General features: G+C 37.3%; 1 protein-coding gene across 2 annotated transcripts in view; it reads right to left on the bottom strand.

Annotated features, from left to right (window-relative positions):
- Positions 1 to 355: 355 nt before the first annotated feature.
- RALGPS2 (Ral GEF with PH domain and SH3 binding motif 2) overlaps positions 356 to 22788 on the bottom strand; it is a 161042-nt gene continuing 138609 nt past the window's right edge. Inside the window, exons 13-20 of one of the 2 annotated variants that reach the window (XM_008073808.2) lie at positions 21659 to 21810; positions 18210 to 18264; positions 15677 to 15754; positions 13869 to 13974; positions 9582 to 9674; positions 7552 to 7657; positions 3884 to 3975; positions 356 to 727 (exon numbers count right to left, since the gene is read on the bottom strand). In XM_008073808.2, coding sequence (XP_008071999.1) covers positions 698 to 727; positions 3884 to 3975; positions 7552 to 7657; positions 9582 to 9674; positions 13869 to 13974; positions 15677 to 15754; positions 18210 to 18264; positions 21659 to 21810 — 712 coding nt within the window. In that variant the 3' untranslated portion in view covers positions 356 to 697. The remainder of the gene's footprint in view (positions 728 to 3883; positions 3976 to 7551; positions 7658 to 9581; positions 9675 to 13868; positions 13975 to 15676; positions 15755 to 18209; positions 18265 to 21658; positions 21811 to 22788) is intronic. The other variant, XM_008073809.2, reaches the window with a different exon arrangement.

Below are 22788 nucleotides of genomic sequence, written 5' to 3'. Positions count from 1 at the left end.
TGCCGACTTTAAACAGTGACTGGTAAATGGAACACTCAGCCTTTGTACCTCCTGCAGGAAATAATGTTCCCCATACAGTACTAAATTTCAGAAGTTAGTGTTTAAAAAACGTCCCTCATCCCTAACAAAACAAACACCCCCCACCCCACCCCAAACAAACCCCAACAACTTCCATTAAGAACGTTTCTCACTCCTACACTCTTGCTGGGAGGGAGCACGCAAGGCTGCAGCTGCAGAGACAGGACAAGCCCTGCTCCTGATGGAATCCCTAGGAAATAGGTTTTTCCTTCTTAAAGCGTATCTAAAAAAGGCGATTCCCCCCTCCAAAATTAGTACAAAGTTAAAAGAAAAACATATTAGCTACGATCAATCCCAAGCACAGCACCGCCGGAAGATTCACACACACTATTTGGTGTTTCATGTTGGTTTTCCTTTCATTCTTTTAAGGCAGTGGTTTCCACAGGTCAGTTGAGAGATAAAAGTATGGTTCATGGCAGTTTGTTTTACAACTCCAATTTGTTCTCTGGGAATATCTCACTTCATTCCCTGAAATTAGTGCTTTTTTGGTTCAGAACTCCAAAGGCTGAGCCAGAGCCTCTGGTCTCTTCCTGGCACAGGATGGTTGACAGCTGGCGCTGTGCATCAGGTCCCGGCTCCCAGCAGAAACAACAGTTCCCCTCTCTTTTTTCTCAAGCTTTTACTCGAAAGTCATCAAGTTTGTAGGAACCTAAAAAATATAAGCATTACAAATCAAGTTTAAAAGTTGTTTTTCAAAGTAGCATTTCTTTTTTTTTTTTTTGAGTTGGAGTCTTACTCAGTCGCCCAGACTGGAGTGCAGTGGCCACTCCCGGCCACTGCAGCCTCGCCTGCTGGGCTCTGGCGATCCTTCAGCCTCAGCCTTCCAAGTAGCCGGAATTACAGGCATGCGCTACCACGCCCGGCTGATTTTTGATTTATTGTAGAGATGAGGTCTTGCTGCCCAGGCGGGTCTTGAGCCCACGAAAAGCAGCATTTCTTATCTTTCCTTGTCATATAGGCAAGCCCAAATCTTTTAACATGATGAAACCCTTTTAGTTCTTTGACTAGAGAATTAATTCGTCAGCTAATTTTAAAAAGCCATTATTTCAGAGAATCTTTTAAAAGGTATTTAATAGAATAGACTCAATAATTTATGAATAGTAAATATAATATGCTAGAATATCTTAGAGAGAAAAATCAATGAAATTTGTTAATATGCTCTTTCTAGTAAAGTGACATCTGGACAGGAGAAAGGGCAGAGATAATACCTTTCTTGTCTAACACAGAGGGTTCAGTAGATGTTTATTGAATGAATAAACGAAAGGATAAGTATGACTCTAATAAGGTGAGAGTCCAGGCAAACATGCTTGTCATTATTTTCTCATTACATATATTATACAAATTCATAATATTTTTATGTTCCTACAGGAACATTTTAAAAGCCAGTACAAATAATTTTACAACAAACATTACTAAGAATTTCATGAAAATAAGTATAAAAGAATAATTCATTATTAGATAAATTCTTACTAGATACTCTGTGACTGAAAAATTAATAGGTTATAGATGGGATCATTTTTATTTGATTTCTTATAAGTCTGAAATTCAATAATAATTCTCTGAAATAATGGCTTTTTAAAATTAGCTGACGAATTAATTCTCTAGTCAAAGAACTAAAAGGGTTTCATCATGTTAAAAACAAACAAGCAAACAAACTCTTTTTTTTTTGTTTTTTGTTTTTGAGTTGGAGTCTCGCTCTGTCGCCCAGACTGGAGTGCAGTGGCTGCTCCTGGCCACCGCAACCTTGACCTGCTGGGCTCCGGCGATCCTTCTGCTTCAGCCTTCCGAGTAGCCGGAATTACAGGCATGTGCTACCATGCCCGACTGATTTTTTGATTTATTGTAGAGATGAGGTCTCGCTGCCCAGGCGGGTCTCGAACCCGCAGGTTCAGGCAATCCACTCATCTCAGCCTCCCAAAGGTGCGGGATTATAGGCTGCGCCACCGAGCCCGGCCCAAACAAACTCTTAATCCTTAAAACCAGCTTTCTAAAACTGTGTTGGTAGAGATATTAATCTGTCTGTGGTCCTTTCCCTGTCCTTTAAGACAGCTGACTCCTACTACTTCAGCAACCTTTCTCTCTGAAACCTATGATACTCAGAAACATATATATCTTATAGCTTCTGAATAAAACGTCTGCTGGACAATATGATCATAACTGAAATATAAGTAAAATAAAACATAAATACATGCTTAAAGTATAAATTTTCAGGTTTGACTATAAGAAACCTATATTTAAGTGAAGCAAAAGTTTTATTTCTTCCTAAGTTGCAGAATGTGGTTTAAGGTATTTTGCATTTGGGCCAGAGTTTTCTACTAATAATTTAAAAATTTTACAAGTTCTATTTATAAATATAGTACTACTCTAATTCTTGCAGGTATAGTAAAGCAAATAAACATACATTTATACACAGTTGATTGACTTGCTTGCTAATACGGTAAGATATTGAACTTCTTTGCTGGTGTACATCTATTGTCTAGAATAACCTTGGAATTTGAGATTCTAATAAAATGAGACTTAATACTTTCTGCCACATTAAAAAAAAAAGTATAGCATCAAATGAATCCTGAAGGTTTAGTCTAGGAAAAAGCAGGTCTGTTTCTTTCACTCTTCCCCATATAGTAACTTGGTAAGAAAATAAATTTTGCTCTATGGCATTTCATATCCTTTATGGAGGCTGCTAAAAATGGCACCAAATATGGCTATTAGTTTTTCAAATATATTTGAAATAAAAATTATGAGTGAACAAAGCCTGCTCCAAAAATACTTAAAAGTAATGGCCATAAAGGATGAAGATAGAGTTGGGTCTCAGGTCCACTGTTCTTTACTTGTTTGACCTGTGCCAAGTCATTTAGTGGTTCTGAGCCTTAGTTTCTTCATCTGTCAAAAAAGGGGTAATAACTTACATCCTGATGTCACAGGGTAAGAAAATACTTTTCTAAGCCCTCTAAGCTTATAAAGTACATTGTATTATTCCAAATTACCCACTGATAACACTGACCATATACTTTTGTATTATCAATACCCTAAGTCAATGATTTTCAAATGTATTTAACTAGAAACCGGCTCTACAAAAAGTCTAAAGAATTTTCTATAACCACGACTATGTTTACTTTATGTCTGCTCTACCCATCTGTGGTTCAGCTCTAACTCCACAACAGGGTTTGGGGAAAACAATGCAATGGATTCCTTCTCTTCTGCAGCTGAAAGCCTTTCAATTAGACCATCTCTGTTTCAGTAAAATAAAATCAATAAAACATCCATATGGGTTTTAGTCTCACTGCAACCGCAGGAACCCATATTAAGTTGTCAATAGATCAAATACAGATGAATCAAATGAATTTTTATTAATTTAAAGTGCCATTTAGTTTCCATCCTTTCCAGAAATCGAATCTCGCTGTGCGCCACCATCACTAGCCATCTTTATCTACTTTGAACACCTCTGGCTTATTCCAGCCTCAGGGTACTTGCACTGGGTGTTTCCTTCACCAGGGCTGTGCTCTCCCTAACCTTCCCAAAGCATGCTGCTCATGCCTGCTTATTTATCTGAAGTTGTCTTTACTGTCATCACTCTACATCACATAACTGTTTTCTTTATATAGTTCTTATTATTTGAAATTTTGTTTACTTGTTTATTGCCTAACTTACTAAAATGTGGACCTTCATGTCTATTAACTGTTGTCAACCAGACAAAGAACAAAAACACCACCACTCTCCTAGTCAATTCAGAACCAGTCTACTTTGGAACTCTTCTAAATATATTCCCAAGTCATGGACTATTCTGACAATTAAGAGAAATGCTCACCTGTTGTTTGTTACTTTGGCAGGCTGCACTTAAGTGCTTAAACCACAGCATTGCATTCATTCTATTGCCAGCTTGAAACTTGTATGAATTTCCTAAAATTATCCAAACAAGGGAAAAATAATAAAATTTGAGGACTATGACACATAATAATTCTGCCAGATATTAAAGAGCACACATGACTAGAGTTCTCAGTTTCAGAATTCTATTCACTAAATACCTGATTTTCCAATACGATAGAGTTCTTGATGTAAAACATCCACATGCTATCATATAGTCAGAAACTCACTGTTTTGCTAATTATGAATTAGAAAGAATAATTTTATCTGTCTCAAGTTTTTTTGTTTTTGCATTGGAGTCTTACTCTGTGGCCCTGGCTGGAGGGCAGTGGCACACTCACAGCCACCATAGTCTCAACCTGCTGGGCGCCAGCGATCCTTTCACCTCAGCCTTCCAAGTAGCTGGAACTACAGGTGAGTGCTACCACAGTCCTGCTAATTTTTTGATTTATTGTGAAGATGAGGTCTCGCCAAGTTGCTTGAGCTGGTCTCGAACCTGCGGGTTCAGGCAATCCGCTCGCCTCGGCCTCCCAAAGTGCTGGGATTACAGGCTAAGCCACTGAACCCGCCTCACCCCCCCTTTTTTTCTTTTAGATGATGTCTCGCTATATTGCCTGGGCTGGTCTTGAACTTTTGGGTTCAAGCAATTCTCCCACCTTGGCCGCCCAAAGTGCTAGGATTGCAGGTGTGAGCCATCGTGCCTAGCCCTAAATGTTCTTTAGAATAAAGCACATCTAAATAAAATAATTGTGTGGCTTCTCTTGATTTATATTAATAAGACTAAAGAATACTGGTTCAGGCTGGGCTCAGTGGCTCAGCCTATAATCCCAGCACTGTGGGAGGTTGAGGCGAGTGGACTGCCTGAGCCCGCGGGTTTGAGACCAGCCCGGACAACTTGGCGAGACCTTGTCTATATAATACATCAAAAATTAGCCGGGTGTGGTAGTGCGTGCCTGTAGTTCCGGTTACTTGGAAGATTGAGACGGAAGGATCACCAGAGCCTAGCAGGTCGATGCTGGGGTGGCCGTGAGTGCGCCACTGCACTCCAGCCTGGGCGACAAAGTGAGACGCCAACTCAAAAAAAACCACAAAAAACACACACACACACAAAAGAATACTGGTTTTTAATACTATTTAGATGACCTAAATATTAGTAGATGTTAATATTAAGATTTGATATGCCCAATGCTCCAGTATGTTTAACACATAAACATTAGCTATTAAATAGGAGTAAGAATTAATCAGATAATATTTATAGTGGCTATGACTTTAGTCTTTAGTTATAAAACATTTGTCAAGATTATTACAGATTTATAGTTCTGTTGAGAGATCTCTGGGAAAATCTAGGAGGCATCTTTGTCTCTTTTAGGAAATTCAAAATTCATCTGTGCCATGTGCATTTAGCAGTTCCTGTATAGACTTTATTCAAGACTGGCACACAACAATTATATTTTTTATGTTTGTATGTATTTTTTAACAGAGTATATTTATTTATTTACTTTTTTGAGTTGGAGTCTCAATCCATTGCCCAGACTGGAGTGCAGTGGCACGCTCACGGCCACTCCAGGGTTGACCTGCTGGGCTCTGGCCATCCTTCCACCTCACCTTCCAAGTAACCCGAACTACAGATGCACTACCACACCCGGCTAACTTTTTGATTTTTATTGTAGAGATGAGGTCTCACCAAGTTGCCTAGGCTGTTCTCAAACCCGTGGATTCAGGCAATCCTCTCACCTCAGCCTCCCAAAGTGCTGGGATTACAGGCTTGAGCCACTGCGCCCATGGTTGTATGTATTAAGGTGAGTAGGCAGGAAAGGATTCACGTGCTATAGGCTGCTCTAAGCTTTATTCCCTTTTTTCACTGACCCAGGTTCTTTTTTTTTTTTTTTTTTTGAGTTGGAGTCTCACTCTGTTGCCCAGGCTAGAGAACAGTGGCATGATCATGGCCACCACAGCCTTGACCTGCTGGGTTCAGGTGATCCTTCAGCCTCAGCCTTCCAAGTAGCTGGGACTACAGACATGTGCCACTATGCCTGGCTAATTTTTTTTATTTATTGTAGAGACAAAGTCTTGTCATGTTACCTAGGCTGGTCTCGAACTCTTGGGCTCAGGCAATCCTCTTGCCTCCACCTCCCAAAGTGTTGGGATTACAGGTGTGAGCCACTGCGCATGCTTCAAGTTCTTTTTATTTCACAATTTTTGCTAGATTCTATTCTTTCCTTTATAACTGCATTCAATGACTCAAGTTCCTAACTATATGAGCATGATGCAACTTTTCATTGAGATCTCAACACTCAAAGAACTTTTTTTACCGTGAAGAACTTTTTTTGGTGAAGCAGTTCTTTCTTCACCAAATGCATAATTAGTCAAGTAATATTTTGCTTGCTGAACTCAGAAGCAGACCTCAGATCAACCTAACTAGAAGGCAGTATTTATAATTAAGCTGATCACAGCTACAATTCACCTACTTACTCCTCCCAAAAAGACCTATTAGTATGGCTTCATAAAAACGTTGGCTATCTGAAGTATTTCTATCAGGCATGCTAAGAAAAACTGAAGAAAAATTTGTTAACCAACTGAAAATGATCTTATTTGAAAAGGTAATTTTATGAATTATGCCTTTGGTATTGTTGGGGGCAAGAGGGTCTATAGCTTTGAATTCAGAATGTTGAATAGAGAAAGCTGTTACTCTGTAAACGAATCTACTTAATCTAAAAACAAGACACCTTGGCATTATTATTTTTTTCCTGCATCCAACATAATTTGCTTACTTGTTTGCTTTTTTACTTAAAACACTGTAATATTCTAAAAATAGAACATATGTTGATACAAAAATAGCATCTGAATAAACAGAGGTCAAAATATAGCTGTAAAGTTAAGGAAAGGTGGCACAGTATTTCAGCTGTGAGTTGCTAGAGTGGGAGATTCTGGGGCAGGTATGAAAGAATCTCCTTTCTGGCACATTCAACAGCTGGCAGCTGTGATGAAGGAGTGTAGCCACCCCATAAGGATCTCTCCCCATGGACCCTAAGGTACCTGCTGAGGACAGGCAGTTGAGAGGTATGGAGTGATTCTACACAGCCCACCCCCGAGTTGTCCCATCCACTTTACAAACGTCAGTGGTCAACAGCCAATTATTTTTACTGTATGTAAAGTCTCATAATTAATTTGGAAAGTGACTTGAGTCAAATAACCAACTAATTTAAAGTAATGGAATAAATATCATTTAGAGGAAATCACTGTCACTTCCAGAACTCAAGAATAACCATCTATTTTGAGGTGTAAATGAGAGGTACTGCCCATATGGCAAGTCTCAGGAAATTTAGGAAGAGTGGGCTCTATGTTCTCACATTCCCTCCTGCCACCCGCCCTTCCTGGTTAGTTCTCTAGGGATTAGCTGGGTTTTTACTTTTCAAGTTTATGCCCATGTAGCAAATAAATTAAGCTCTAAAAATACTGGTACTATTAAAATTCATTATGAGATAAAAATATCTCCCAATAGATAAAACTACACAAAACACTTCTCTTCTTGAGTATTCCAGTTAAACTAGGTTTTGGCTCATTGGTAATGCATGTGCAGTATCTTAAACCCCATTTATTCTAACAATTAACCTTTCTCAGAGTCAGTAAGCAGGAAGAGATCTGGGTGTTCTGGGTCATCAGCCATCATCACCATCCATCCCACCACAGATACGTTCTTATTTGATGTTGATTTGAACTGAAAGATAAAAGATAATTAGTGGAAACAAAATTTATGGCTTGTTCTAAGCAAAAATGGTTAGGGAGTGTATTTTCAATTTGTACTAATGAGAGATGAGATTTGTGACTTCATGCTAGTCCCAGTCAGGTTGGGGCCTTTTCCTGCTAAATTCCATCTAGGCACGCCCTCTTTAGACAATCTCCTACTTTCCAGATTCCCAGCTTCAACTCCTTATAAAATCTAACTGTCCTATTCTCCACTTCTGGAGACCACGATCGATCTGTTAGTGAATTTGATAAGTGCAGTTATGTTGTTTTTCCTGAATTACTAAGTTATCCCTTACAGGAAACACTACTATACTTTTAGTAGCTGTATTATTTTAAACTTGGTGCTTTAATAAATCTGCAGTGCTATCAGACAATTCTTAACAGTATCTTTAATTGTATTAAAAATGTCTTTTTTTCATTGTCTTTAGTTCTGTGCCGTATCTCTTCTATCCCCATATTAATACTAAATATAGACATGTATCTGTCTCTATATTGTCTATCCTGCTCTTGAAATTTATCTCTAATCATAAAAGTTTTAGTTAGAAAAGATGGGAAATACAGTGCATTTCCTTGGTACTCAACTTGATTTTCTTATAACCCACTATTCTTTAATTTGTAAACAATTCGTATACACTATTTATCTAAAATCTCATATAACAAAACTATACTCTATTACTAATCTGTGTAACTTTGTAGGGTATGTGGGCAGTATAGTCAATTTGACCAGAATATTAAAAAATACACATTCACAGAGCAGATCTATCTCCATGATCACTCACTCAGTCCTTTCGCTCAATGCAAGAGCCATCTCAACAATTACAACATAATAGTGAGCAAAAAAGCTACTACTTAAGATATATATGGATCCTTTCAGGTACAGTTCAAAAATGAAACAATGTATTCATGAGGGACACATACATGGCACCACTCTAAAGAAAAGCAAGGCAATGAGTACCATGAAGTCCAGGACACAGGCAGATTGTGGGTATGGCTGATAAGGAAGGCAATGCCTCTATCTTATGGTATGTCTCACATTCACCTAAACAGAAAATGTCTTTTTCTCTACCTTTGGTTGGATTAAAGGGCTAAAATTATAAGAAAAAAGAAGTTTCTCTAAATTACACTGTATCATTTGGGTAATTTATAAGTAGAAAAATGACTTACCTTTTTCTTTACTGGCTTACCTTTCCTCAGTAGGGTAAGCTACTTAATTTTTCCCCAAAATTATATTACTTAGAAATAAAATTCCTCTCAAAGAGATTTTATTAATGTAAAATAGAAAATTATTCTTCCTTTCAAAGACTGTTTCACTGGTGTGCAAAAACAAAATGGCAGGTAAAAGATTTACGAGATGATTTTACATGGTGCAGAGCTTTGAGAGACTTCTTTTGGCTAACATGAAGCACAAGAAAGCTGACTGTGTAACTACTGTGATCACTCATTCCTCTTCACTGTTGGGAAAAGTCAGTGAATCAGAGACTGAGGTGGAAAGAACTTTAGATGTTGGTCCCCAATTTTCACATTTGCTGATTGGGAACTGAGACTCCAAGGCAATAGTTTTGATTCATGTTCTGAACCAGAAACACAGGTCTGAGAAAGCTTTGATGCCAAGAAAGACAACTGTAATGTGCAGTTTTGACATCTGCAATGAAAAAAATGGTATTCAAAAAAGAAACTCTGAAACCATGAAAAAATATGGAAGCTATTCCATGACCTTCCTTGAGATGGTCTTACTAAATAAAAATAATTCCATTACAGTATTCATACAAGGAATATGTATAAGAACTTCTGGATTAGAAGATAAGAAAAAACCCAAAAATAACCCCCCCATCTCATTAGGACGACTTTTTTTACAACCACCAACTATGCTAAAAATTTAGAGAAGGAATACTTACATGTTTTCTTTCTGTAGCCTTTAGAGATTTGGCAGCATAGTAAAAAAGCTGTGTCCCACACAAAGCTGCCCAGTATTTTGTCCATGATGCTACCTGGAGAGGACAAACACATAAACACACTCTTACAAGGCTCTTGGCTTTTCAGATTCTTGACCTTCTTGGGGTCAATGATCAACCCCACCTCACTTCAGCCATTGAAGGCTCAACCTTAGAGTTGAGGTGTATCACTTCTGAAATCTTCATCCCAAATATTCCTGTCATTTCCAGCTAATACATTCTAGCATTCTCATTCAGATACTTCTTTTTTTATTATTATTTTTTTTGAGTTGGAGTCTCACTCTGTTGTCTAGACTGGAGTGCAGTGGCCGCTCCCGGCCACCGCAGCCTCGACCTGCTGGGCTCCAGCGATCATTCCACCTCAGCCTTCCAAATAGCCAGAATTACAGGCACGTGCTACCACTCCCGGTTCATTTTGATTTATTGTAGAGATGAGGTCTCACCAAGTTGCCCAGGCGGGTCTCGAACCTGTGGGCTCAGGCAATCCACTCACCTCAGCCTCCCAAGGTGTGGGATTACAGGCTGAGCCATCGAGCCCGGCTCAGATACTTCTTTATCTCATCAAGAACTCTACCACTTTTGAATACTGTCTAGTATTGCCACCACCCCAATATTATATCCCCCTTCCCTTTCTTCCTATCCAGCTTATATTCCATGATCCAGAACATATTCATTCCCTCCCAAGTACTTTCATTCCATAGCCCCTCTTCCCCAATAAAACCCGAACACTAGTCAAATCGAACTATCTGATTACTTGGCACATCACAGTAGTTGAATATTGCTGGAGAAAATCACACAATTGTGCAAACTGATAAAACTATGATCACCAACCTCAAATGAAAGTAGTACTTTCCTTTTACTCAATGAAATCATTACACTCTTTCTGAAGACAACTATTTGATAACTTTCCCTCAAAATTTTAATACTCCACCCCCAGTGATATCATTGCATACTCCCTAGAGAAAAACAGATGAAATCTGGTGAGCTCCTGACAGACCTCAGACTTAAAAAACAAAACAAAAACAACAAAAAAGTGGAATCTGGAATCTGATAACCACCTCCAATCTTCCCAGCACCAATTCCACCTAACTACCTGTTTGCAGACACACATACTCAGCCTTTTTTACTGCTACAACAGAATAGTTAACCCTGCTTCTATCTAGAGACAAACACAAATCTCCTTTTATGCCCTAGATTCACTCACCTCCTTAAGAAATGTGTTTGCAACGAACTCTTCTCTTCATTACCTTCAATCTCTCTCCCTCTACCATCATTATACAAATGAGCCTTAATAAAACTCCCATCTTTAAAATCCTTCCTTTGACATTTATCATACTACTACATGAAAGGAATTGGCAGTAGCAGGTCACTGCCGGGGTGGGAGGAGGTGGTGGTGGGGTGACACATCACACTAATAAGGGTACCTGGTCTCAAACCAGGCAAAGTAAAGACCAATGGGAGGCCCAGACTTCACCTATATGATGACCATTTATGTATCTAACCCTTTATGTACCCCACAACTTTAAATTAAAATAAAATCCCTCTTTTGACCCACTCCCATCCAGTTTCCCTGTTCCTTTTCACAGTCTAGCTTCTCATGAGGTTGTCTCTAATTCTTGCCTCTAATTCTATTTTACCCATTTATATTCCATTTACTTCATTTGGCTTTTGGGCTGAGAACACTGCTCTCAAGGCCGCTGGAGACTCTAACTTTACCAAAGACTCTGTCCTCATCACAGTCAGCCTCTTAGCAGCATCTGATCCAGCTGGCCACCCCTTCCTTCTAGAAGTACTTTAACTGCTGGGCTTCTGGGATAACAGCTTCCATTTCGTTTACAATCTTCTTTGTATGAGATCTTTAATGTTACAGAGCTCTCTATCTCCAGCTTTCTCTTCTTCCCAAGCTACACTTTCTTCATAGATAAACTATCTCACTCAGTTCCATACTTCAAATACTATCTATCTGTAGCTAATGACTCCTGAATCTCTATCCCTGAATACATCTCTTGAACTGTACTTTTTCAAGAGCCAACATGACATTTCAACTTGACTGTTTAATAACTACATCAAACTGGACTTGGCTAAGACTTACCTGCCCCCCATTTCAATAAATGCCCCTAACATCCACCCAGCTCAGCCCTCAAACATACAAGTTATTCTTCCTTTCCACTCTTTCTCTTACACATCACATCTAGTATCTCATCAAGCAGACTCTAGCTCTTTTCTCTGACCCCATCTCCTCCACCTTCCCCAATTTCAATGTTCCACTACACAGGCCTTCTTGTCTCCTGAACCCTAGGTCTTCACAAGGCTAATTTACCTTCCACTCAGACCTCAGCTCACATGCCTCACTATGGGGCCATCCCTCCTTACTCCATCATTCTGCGCCCTAAGGCCTTATTCTAATGGCACAGACTCCATTTCTCTTCACTGGATGTAATCCCCAAGGCAGGCACTTTGCCTGGTCTTGTTCACTGCTCTGTTTCTAGCACCTGGCATACAATACGCATGGCAACACCTCAACGGACTGCAATTCTTAGCTTACTCGCTGGCCTAGTATAGCTTCTTGATTGTACACGCCTTTGGTTTACCGTGAATAAGCAGCAAAATAAGATTATTTAGATGAAAACCATTGTTATGTTTTAAGAAGCCCCTTATCTTCAAAAGTTTTAAGTGTAGCTATATATAATTATTTCAAATTTGAGAAAATAAAAATTTTAGTAGTCAAACTACTATGCTAGTGTTGAGGAAGAATAAACTTTTTTGTTACAAAATGAAAAGCTTTGTTCCACCACTTTTTTCTTTTTTTCCCCCCAATAAAGTCATGGTTTGGAAAGCATTTAATATTTGGATTCTACTTTGTGTAGAAAAACATAATTATATTACAGAGATTTAAATAAACCCATGAAATAAAATTAGTTTGGTTCCATTTTTTAGGGTTGCTACTTTCTATTTTCCATTTTTCCTACACTTATTACTCAAATACTTTTGAATGATATACTTCAAGAGTTCTCTAAGAAACAATTTTCCATAAGAACTATAAGGTGGGGTAGGCTGGAAGTCGTGGCTCAAGCCTGTAATCCCAGCACTTTGGGAGGCCAAGGCGAGAGGAATGTCTGAGTACTGGGGCTCGAGACCAGTCTGGGCAACTTGGTGAGACCTCATCTCTACAAATACCAAAAAATTAGCTGGGCATGGTAGTGCATGTCTGGTTATTTGGAAAGCTGAGGCAGAAGGGAGGGGCGATGTTAGAGTAGCCATTAGTGTGCCACTGCACTCCAGCCTGGGCGACAGAATGAAACTCTGTCTCAAAAAAAAAAAAAAAAAAAGAACTATAAGGTGGGATCAAGTACAGGAGTACCTGGATTTAAATACCCTTCATATATGATTCAGCTGAAATCTATATGGCAGGTATAATAACACTTTAGGAAACATGGCAAGGTACATGTGTATAGCAGTTATCCTTTTATCTGTGATTTCAGTTACCCATGGGCAACCATGATCTGAAAATATTAAATGGAAGATTCCAGAAACAAACAATTCATAGGTTTTAAACTGCATGCTGCTCTGATCTGTCCATCCTGGAAGGCAGCTCATCCCTTTTTTTGTCCAGCATCTCTACACTGTCTATGGTTCCTGCTGCCCACTACTCTCTCAGTAGCTGCCTTGTTATCAGATCAACTCATGGTATGTTGGTGCTTGTGTTCAAGTAACCTTTACTTTACTTACTAATACCTCAAAATGCAAGAACAGTGATGCTGGCAATTTGGATATGCCAAAGAGAAGGCTTCCTTTACATGAAAAGATAAATGTTTTTGACTTAATAAGGAAAGAAAAGTCATATGGTAAGGTTGCTAACATCTTTGGTAAGAATGAATCTTTTATCCATGAAATTGTAAAGAAGAAAAAAGAAATTCATTCTGGTTTTGCTGTTGCATCTCAAATGGCAAAAGTTACGGCCACGGTATATGATAAGAGCTTACTTAAAATGGAAAGGGCATTCAATTTGTGGGTCGAAGACAAGAACAGAAATGTGTCCCAATCAGGTTTGGTTTCAGGCACCTCTGGGGGGATCCTGAAACATATTGCCTAAGGATGAGGGTGGACTACTTTATTTTAAATTATTTCAAGTCTACTATTATCTTAGTACTTTTAGGATCTTACATATTTGCATTATTTTAATATATAATAATATAATATGCTTTAAAATATAATACAATAAAATCTTACTGTAGGCTTTTTGCCTTCTTTTAACAAAGTTTTTCTCCTGAGAACACCTTGAATAGTAACAGCTCCTGGATATAAATGTACTGCCAAATCTTCTGACTCTGCAGAACTATAATAATGGAATGAAGAAAAGAACGTGTAAGAGCTTTTGTCTAAAGAAGTCATCAAGTAGTACTTTAGTAAAACGTAATTATTATTAATTTTGAAACTTTGTTACTTTACTCAGAGCTGAGAAGACATTGACAATTTTAAAGGTTTACCAATCTGAAATTTATAAATGGTCACGAAAGTTAATCAGGAAGTTATTAAAGTCAGCAGATGGTTAAAAAACACACTTCATTACATATTTAACATGTATAATTTAGAAAAAACATATAGTAATTCATTTTAGTAGAGATAAAATTACAAATTATAAGATTTTTTTCTTCTTCTTAACATGCCACACTGCATCACTGTTGTAACCTTATTTTCCCCATTAGAAACTAAGTCCTGGTAGGAAAGATGAGGATTTTATTTGTTAAAAGTACTTAAGTATATAAAACTGAAAATAAAAATAGCAGAATCTCAAAAAGGAAAAAAGGGAAAAAAAGAGAAAACCTACACTTAATTTAATTCTAAAACAGCAGAAAGAAGTAATAAAGGCAACAATATATATTTTAAAAACCTAGCTTTCTGCAGTAAATTCTAATGACATCTTAATGCTGTCAATGTATAAGTACTTGAATATTGCCTAACAGCTCTCCAAGAAAAGAATCACCCCAAAACTCAAGATTTCTTTCTCACATCTTTTAAAAAAAATCATAAAACCAATATTTAAATATCTTTCCCCAATTGATTTAAGGTCTTATTTTTAAAACAAGAATAATAAAAAAAAAGAATAATTTCCTCATGAGTCAATTAAACAAACACACTGATAAAAACGTCATTCTCTGGTGATTTGACACGAGATGCAGAATTTTACAACAGCCAAGAAAACTTAAGTTTGCCAGTTTATTCCTTTGTGATTATTTAGGTGTCTTCAAAGTGACTTAAAAACCTGGAAACCAGTAAAAATTTCATGCTAGAGCTATTTATTTATCTTCAGGAAGGTATATACAAGATTAGACACCATCAAAGTGACACAAAGTTTGCTTCTAAAGTTTGCTATTTTGTTGTGTTATGAATTAGCTGATTATTCATTATCATTCAACACCATGTCCCCAATCAATGTACCAAACTCATTTGCCTCCACAGTTATTATAGTGCAGAAAGAGACCTAGTTTAACTAGATGAACAGATGAATGCGTATGAGTTTAAATATACAAATATTACTTAATGAAACAGACTTGTCTAAATTCAGGACCTGTAGTCTATCTGAAAAGTTTTTTAAAAAGACAAATCAATTGCAGATTTATTAGCAAAACAAAAACTTTGATTGCAGCGTCTGAATAATAAGCAGATTTTTATACTGCTCATCCCCAAACCTGAAGCATTAGAAAGACCTGTGTAGTTAAAAGGCTACCAACTTGGAAATATTTTAAAACTGTGATGTAAGATGCAAGTTTTAGCAATTAGCTCTGCAGATCAGAAAGAATAGTTCAAATTTATCTCCATAATAAATCTTGGAAAGAAGGTTTTTCTGCAGATCAGAAAGAATAGTTCAAATTTATCTCCATAATAAATCTTGGAAAGAAGGTTTTTCTGGGCGATTTGTCTAGTTTTTAAATCAATTAGTTGAGAAAGCACAGAAATAATGTCAAACCACACCCACGTAAGCCAATCACCATCACCAGAGCAGAGGACTATGACCCCTGAGTGCAGGGGAGTTGTACCTGCTGGCCTTCATGTGGCTGCGATAGCCATTTCGTGCCACTCTTGTCACCGGGCCGAGAGAATGGTATAATCTGTTCCTGTTGGATTCCATTATAAATTGTACATATTACATATACTTTTATTCACACAATCATCATCAATACCTGTAACAGTATAAGTTTCTTCATGTAATATGGCTTTCCAAATATTACAAAAGGACAGTACACGACTGCTCCTTTCTTTTTTAAAGTATACAGCATACATTAACATTTTTTCTTTTACTATTGACTCTATAAATACTTGTAGGTGTTTAGTACATACCGTACATATATATATTCACTTTCACATACCTGCACAAATAATTAAAGAGCTATTTATAGCCACATAATACAAAAACCTGAAAAATGTTTCAAAAATCCTTATGTTCCTATTCTACTTCTTGCATTTCAGTTTAAATATGATGTCTGGATTTATATAAATAGTTCACTTTTATTACATGTCCCTATGAAGACACCTAAAAGCAATGTGGCTTGTAAACTTAAAATTAAAATGAGGAAAACTTTATTTTTCTCTTTATCCTTTGTATTTTGAAAAACCAATAAAGGAGACGAATGAAGTGATATAGGTATTACATTATTTCTGTTACAACTAACAAAGCCAATACATGATAACAACCATATGATGTTTATCTAAAATAGCATATGATACCTAACACAAAGGAAACAGACATAAAAAAATTAATACTTTTCCGCCTGAAAAAACCCAAAACTAGTACTGTTGATGCATGATATTGAAAAGAAAAAGCATTATTTCGGCAATGTAAGCAACAACACATTTGCTGTCTCTTTAAAAAATAAGAAAATGGCATGTTAACATTCAGAGTACTGTTTTCAAGTTCATTATCCACAAGTAGTATTTTAAATACTAGTTCTTGATTCATTTTCTATTATTTAATGTCTGAATCTTGTTGGGCAGAATGCAATTTAAACTGTTCTCGAAGTGTTCCAAGAGCCACTGGTCTAAGTACAGTAGATTTTGTAGCTGCAAATGTCTGCAAAGCAAAACATTCATCACAAAAGAAAAATACTGTTTTTAGACACGAAGACAACACTGTTAAAAGACTGTCTTCTGAAGTAAACTGCTAGGAGGAGAACAGATTATTTAACACAACACCATTCTGGTTACTCGTCTATAGCTCAAGCAATCTAAGAAACAATTTGGTTAATCAATATTTTTTATATAAAGATTGCAATACACTCGATAATCAATATGCAGTGGTATTATGCTCTTTCTAAAGGGAAGAACAATTTGTACAAATTCAGAGAGCATTTCAGAGGCAACTCCTATGTTTTCCCATTTCAGGCAAACCCAGATAAAGAGATTAAAAGTAAAAGTTGGAAGATAAATAATATGTAAAAATGAATCGTTAAGAATCCTCCTAAACAAAGAGAATACAACCTGGAAACACTGATAATTAAAGTAGAAAGGATCAAACATACTTTGCAATGTAGGGCTCATAAATGAAATCTTAATCACATAATGGTGAGACATCTTTATAAAGTTTCATCAGGGATAACGATCTCATTTTCCAATTAAACAGCACAAAGTTAACCATATACAATTTAATTTCAAGTTGTTTTCTATTAAGAAATGACTGATAGGGAGTTAGGTAATTAAATATTTTCAACTTCAGTGTTAATATTGACATTCAACATTCAATCTAAATGACCCTCTTGCTGAGTAATAAATATAGGCATTTTTAGAAACTTAGCTGCTTTGTTTATATACAAAAAGGAGCGATTATTTTGGTCAAGAGTCAAATATCTTATGAGTCTGAAAATGACAGAACTGAAATGGTCAGGGATAACGTAAGCATTCTAATGGATGCTAAGTAAATAACAATTATTTGCACTGTTTGCCTATGTTCTTTGGGAAGTCTTGCATATATCTGAAGATCGATATTGTAAGATATTTGCTGCAGGCAGATGGCTTTTACAGCTTAAAGCAACAAAGAAAGGAGAAAGGAGCACAATTCATAGTATTTCAGTATAAATCTGTACCCTATAAATTTTGAGTTCATGACAACTTAAATCCAAACTTCAAGCTGCTTTATTTACAGTATAATTTAAAATTTATTAAGTCACTTTGCCCTTAACAGGGCAAAGACCACTTAAAAAATGTTTTAAAATTACTTAAATGAACCAGGACTTAAGGAAATAATTTTATTTTTGAATACATAAGTAAGTAACTTGAATATGATTAGTTAATTTTAAATTACAATTTTAAATGTACTAAAATTAGTACAAATTTAAATGTACTAAAACACATGTGTCATGCCACCAAATAAATATTTATAGATAAGACTATATCAATCCTTCTTGTTACTTATAATTCCAGACTTAAATATCAACTTTGAATTTCTTCTATCAGCAGGAAACTTAAATCATTTCTTATGGATATGTAACAAATATTATATCTTAAAATTCACACTGTCATATACTTTATGACAAATAAAATAAGCTCAAAGTAATTCAGATGGACAATAACTCTTACCTTTCAAAAGCAGGCCATGAGGTTTCTTCACTTAGTTCAGAACCATCACTGCTACCTAAAAATCAAATTATTCTATTTTGTAAACATCAAAATTACTTTTCTGGTTTAGATTTTATATTTTAAATATACATTTGCTAACTGTGCTCATAAAGTGACATTCACATTGTGGGTAAACATTCACATATTTATTCTTTATTCTAATATTACTGCTGCTAGGTTTACTTGAAATATATGGGAATGTAGTTGACAAGACTATCTAAAATAACAAAATAGTACAAAACATTTTTGCATGTCTAATTATAGCTCAAATTCATTATGTCACTAAGCAAGTTTTCCTATCAGAAAATGTAAAACAGCACAAAATGTTTCTTATTATGTTTATCATAATTTAGGACTAATATAATTATAAAATCCTCAGAGGTTCATGGCATAGTTCTTTCCCTATTTTAACGTATTAAAATCCATTGCTACCCTAAGGAAAATAAGCTTAATGAAATTCAATTCTTTGCCTTTAGAAAAGACTGAAGAGGATGAAATCCTTAAATTAAAAAAAATAAAAATTGATGGAAATGTAATAACTTTCTCTTTGGCCAGAAGATCAGTTAAAATGGTCTTTAATAGAGGCTTAAAATTAGCTGGAAAAACAAAACAAAACAAAAAAACAAAAACAAGAAAACTGAGGAGAATGAATTTCATTAAAAAAACAGCCTAGTTAACCAGACACAGTGGTTCAAGTCTGTAATCCCAGCACTTTGGGAGATGCAGGCAAGAGGATTGCCTGTGCCCACGGGTTTGAGACCAGCCTGGGTAACATGGTGAAACCTCGTTTCTGCAATAAATAAAAAAATTAGCAGGGTGTGGCAGTGCACGCCTGTAGTTCCAGCTACTTGGAAGGCCGAGGCAGAAGGATCTCCTGAGCCCAGCAGGTCTAGGCTGTGGTGACCATGTGCATGCCATGCAACTGTACTCCAGTCTGGGCGACAGAGTGAGACTCCAACTCAAAAGAAAAAAAAAAAAAATAGCTTAGTTGACTAACAGTTATTTCAAAGACAATTCTGGCTCTCAACAAAATTAGGATTAACATGTCAAGTTCAACTGTCTTATCAGACTTTTACAACCAGGTTTCTAAGAGAGTCTTAGATTCTAATGCTGTAAGGTCTCCATTAGATGTGACAGATAACACCTCTTCTATCGGTTTGGAATGCCACCAGTTATGCACCATCCTTGGATTAACTGAGATAATAGTCACTGAAATATTTTTCTTATGGTGTAGTTCATTTCAGGAACCAGAGGGAATCTGTTGTTGTTGTTGTTGGAGTCTTGTAGATTATCTTTTGATTTGTAGCACTATGTGGTAAAGGTTGAAAATTTAAGCATGATTAGTATAACTTATTTGTAGAAAAATATAAGCTCTTCCAGAAGCATAAAGTTCAGAGAGGATATTCCTCCCTTAGCTAGCTAGGCAAGACTACTCTAGGTTATCTAGGACACAGATAACACATTAGAAAATGTCTGAGGTCACTGTTCCAAGCACTAGTCGATTTTTCTACAGCACTTTTTTTTTAATAGGAGTCTCACTCCGTCACCCAGGCTGGAGTGCAGGAGCACGCTCATGGCCACCCCAGCAGCAACCTGCTGGGCTCCAGCGATCTTCTGCCTCAGCCTTCCAAGTAGCCAGAACTACAGGCGCGTGATACCACGTCCAATTAATTTTTTGATTTATTGTGGAGATGAGGTCTTGCCAAGTTGCCCAGGCTGTTCTCGAACCCGTGGGCTCTGGCAATCCCCTCATCTCAGCCTCCCAAAGTGCTGGGATTACAGGCGTGAGCCACCGCGTCCCCGCTCCTGGCCTTCCACAGTATTTTTATTTTTATTTTTATTATTTTTTTTGAGTTGGTGTCTCATTCTGTCGCCCAGACTGGAGTGCAGTGGCTGCTCCTGGCCACCGCAGCCTCGACCTGCTTGGCTCCAGCGATCCTTCTGCCTCAGCCTTCCGAGTAGCTGGAATTACAGACATGCGCTACCACGCCCGGCTAATTTTTTGATTTATTGTAGAGATGAGGTCTTGCCTGCCCAGGCGGGTCTCGAACCCGCGGGCTCAGGCAATCCACTCACCTCAGCCTCCCAAAGGCGCGGGATTACAGGCTGAGCCACCGAGCCTGGCTGCTATTTCTATTTTTTAAAAAGAAATAAAGGAAGAAAATGTCTTCTTCTGTGATTAAGCTCCAGATTGTTCAAGGGCTGAACCTACTATTGCTAATATAATCTCAATATCAATGAACAGCTAATAGAAAGAGATTCATTTTCAACCTGCTGGACTAAGGTGATCCTTTGACCTAAGCCTTCCAAGTAGCTGGAACTACAGGTGCATGCCACCATGCCTGGATAATTTTTTGATATATTGTAGAGATGAGGTCTCACCAAGTTTCCCAGGCTGATCTTGAACCCCTGGGCTCAGGCAATCCTCTTGCCTCCACCTCCCAAAGTGATGGGATTACAGGCGTGAGCCACCACACCTGGCTCTCATTTTCAAATCTACTCCCATCAGGGCTTTGCCTTCACCACTCTATGAAGCAGCTCCTGTCAAGGGCACCAATAACTTTTACCTTGCCAAATACCCTGGTCAATTCCCCAATCTCATCTTAGTTCTCTTTTTTGCATTTGATATTGATATATTCAGCACTTTCCTCCTTGAGACACTTGAACACTGAGCTTTTGTGATACCACACTCTGCTTTTTTCTCCTATTTCACAGATCTCTCCTTTGCAGTTTCCTTTGATGGTCCATCCTTCTTTCAAAAAAATAATTTAATCTGACTTCTAAATGTGAGAATGTTTTTGTCTTACTTATTTACACTGTTTCCCTATGTGATCACAACCAGTTCCCATGGCTTGAAAGATTATAAAACATGCCATCTCTCATATTTTCAAACCTGATCTTAACCACTGAGCTCTAGATTCATACATTCAACAACCTGACATATCTATAAAGACTAAATATGCTCCGAACAGAATTCCTGATGCCCCAAACTCAGCCACTCTTCACAATACCTCACTGACCATACATGACTAATCTAGTCTTCCCAACGTTGGTAACAGTACCACCATCTAACTGCTTAATCCAAATAACTTGCAGTCATACTTTTCCTCAACCCCACATCTAAATTGCACGCAGTTTAACAATTCAACCAGCCCATGGTCTTTTCTCACCATTCTTCAAATGTCTCCCCATTTGAAATAAAAAACATCAAGCACATAAAGCCATCATGAATTCTTAACTTCATCCTTGAACTGCTTTTTTTCTGCCCTCTACCCCCACCCCCCAACTACTACTTTTTAACCAAAATTTCTCTATATATGATAGGGTTAATACATTTTTTCCAGTTATAGTTTGTTAAAATGTTCATTTGATGTTAAATTGGAATCCTCTTAAGGGGAAATATTTCTCACCTATTGATATTCCGCTAGAGAGAGTAGAACTTTCCGCGTGGCCTCGAGACGGTGCATGGGGCTCCATGACGCTATCATCCAACAGATGCCTTGGTCCTGCATTTGGGAACGTTGCACTCTTAAACTCTGCTGTGTTCATTTTATGAATAAAACTGGAAACAAAGAAATTTGTTTTATATCTTTGATCTTGTTACTAATTCAGGATATAAAACATACTCTTACATAAGATTTCGAATATAAAAAATTGCCATGTGCGGTGACTCAAGCCTGTAATCTCAGCACTTTGGGAGGCCGAGTTGAGAGGACTGCTTGAGCCCACAGGTTCGAGACCAGCCTGGGCAACACGGTGAGACCTTGTCTCTACAATATATCAAAAAACGCATGGTAGTGTGTGCCTGTAGTTCTGGCTACTTGGAAGGCTGAGGTGGAAGGATCACCTAAGACCAGCAGGTCGACACCGGGGTGGCCACAAGCGTGTTGCTGCATTGCAGCCTGGATGACAGTGTGCGACTCCAACTCAAAAAAAAAAAAAATTCACCTGCTATCTTGAACTTACTTCTGTGTTCTCATACTAATGAACACACAGATTCTGCCATGAGAGTCACAAATTAATAGTTTAGGAAAAATGTTTTAGGAAATGCACGTACATTTACCTTTATTACTAGAGCATACTGTAAATTAATTTCATCTTGAGCCTCAAGTCCATTAAAATTCACTTTTGAAGAGTAGTTGTTAAATTTTCACAAAAATCACGGCAGAAGAAACATGCGCCTTCATTTTGAAAAGCAACATTGTAAAACTAATGAAGCTAAGTAAAAAAATCAGTTTCCTTATATATCTTTAGAAATAAAGAGAATAATTTTTTATAGATCTTAATTTATAACTTATTTTGCTTAAGACAATGACTGTGCTGAGAAAAGGTTGCAATTTAAAAAGAAAATGGTACACTGTTATCCTGATTTTATTTATGATGGCTCTTTGTATTTATATTTCCCAAATATAAATGCATTGTTAAAAAAAAAAAAGCTCGGCTGGGCTCGGTGGCTCAGCCTGTAATCCCAGCACTTTGGGAGGCCAAGGCGAGTGGATTGTCAGAGCCCACAGGTTCGAGACCAGCCTGGGCAACTTGG

The sequence above is a fragment of the Carlito syrichta genome, unplaced genomic scaffold (assembly GCF_000164805.1).
Source record: "Carlito syrichta isolate Samal-C Ts95f unplaced genomic scaffold, Tarsius_syrichta-2.0.1 Scaffold316187, whole genome shotgun sequence".
Classification (NCBI taxonomy): domain Eukaryota; kingdom Metazoa; phylum Chordata; class Mammalia; order Primates; family Tarsiidae; genus Carlito; species Carlito syrichta.
This window is presented reverse-complemented; position numbering and strand designations above follow the sequence as displayed.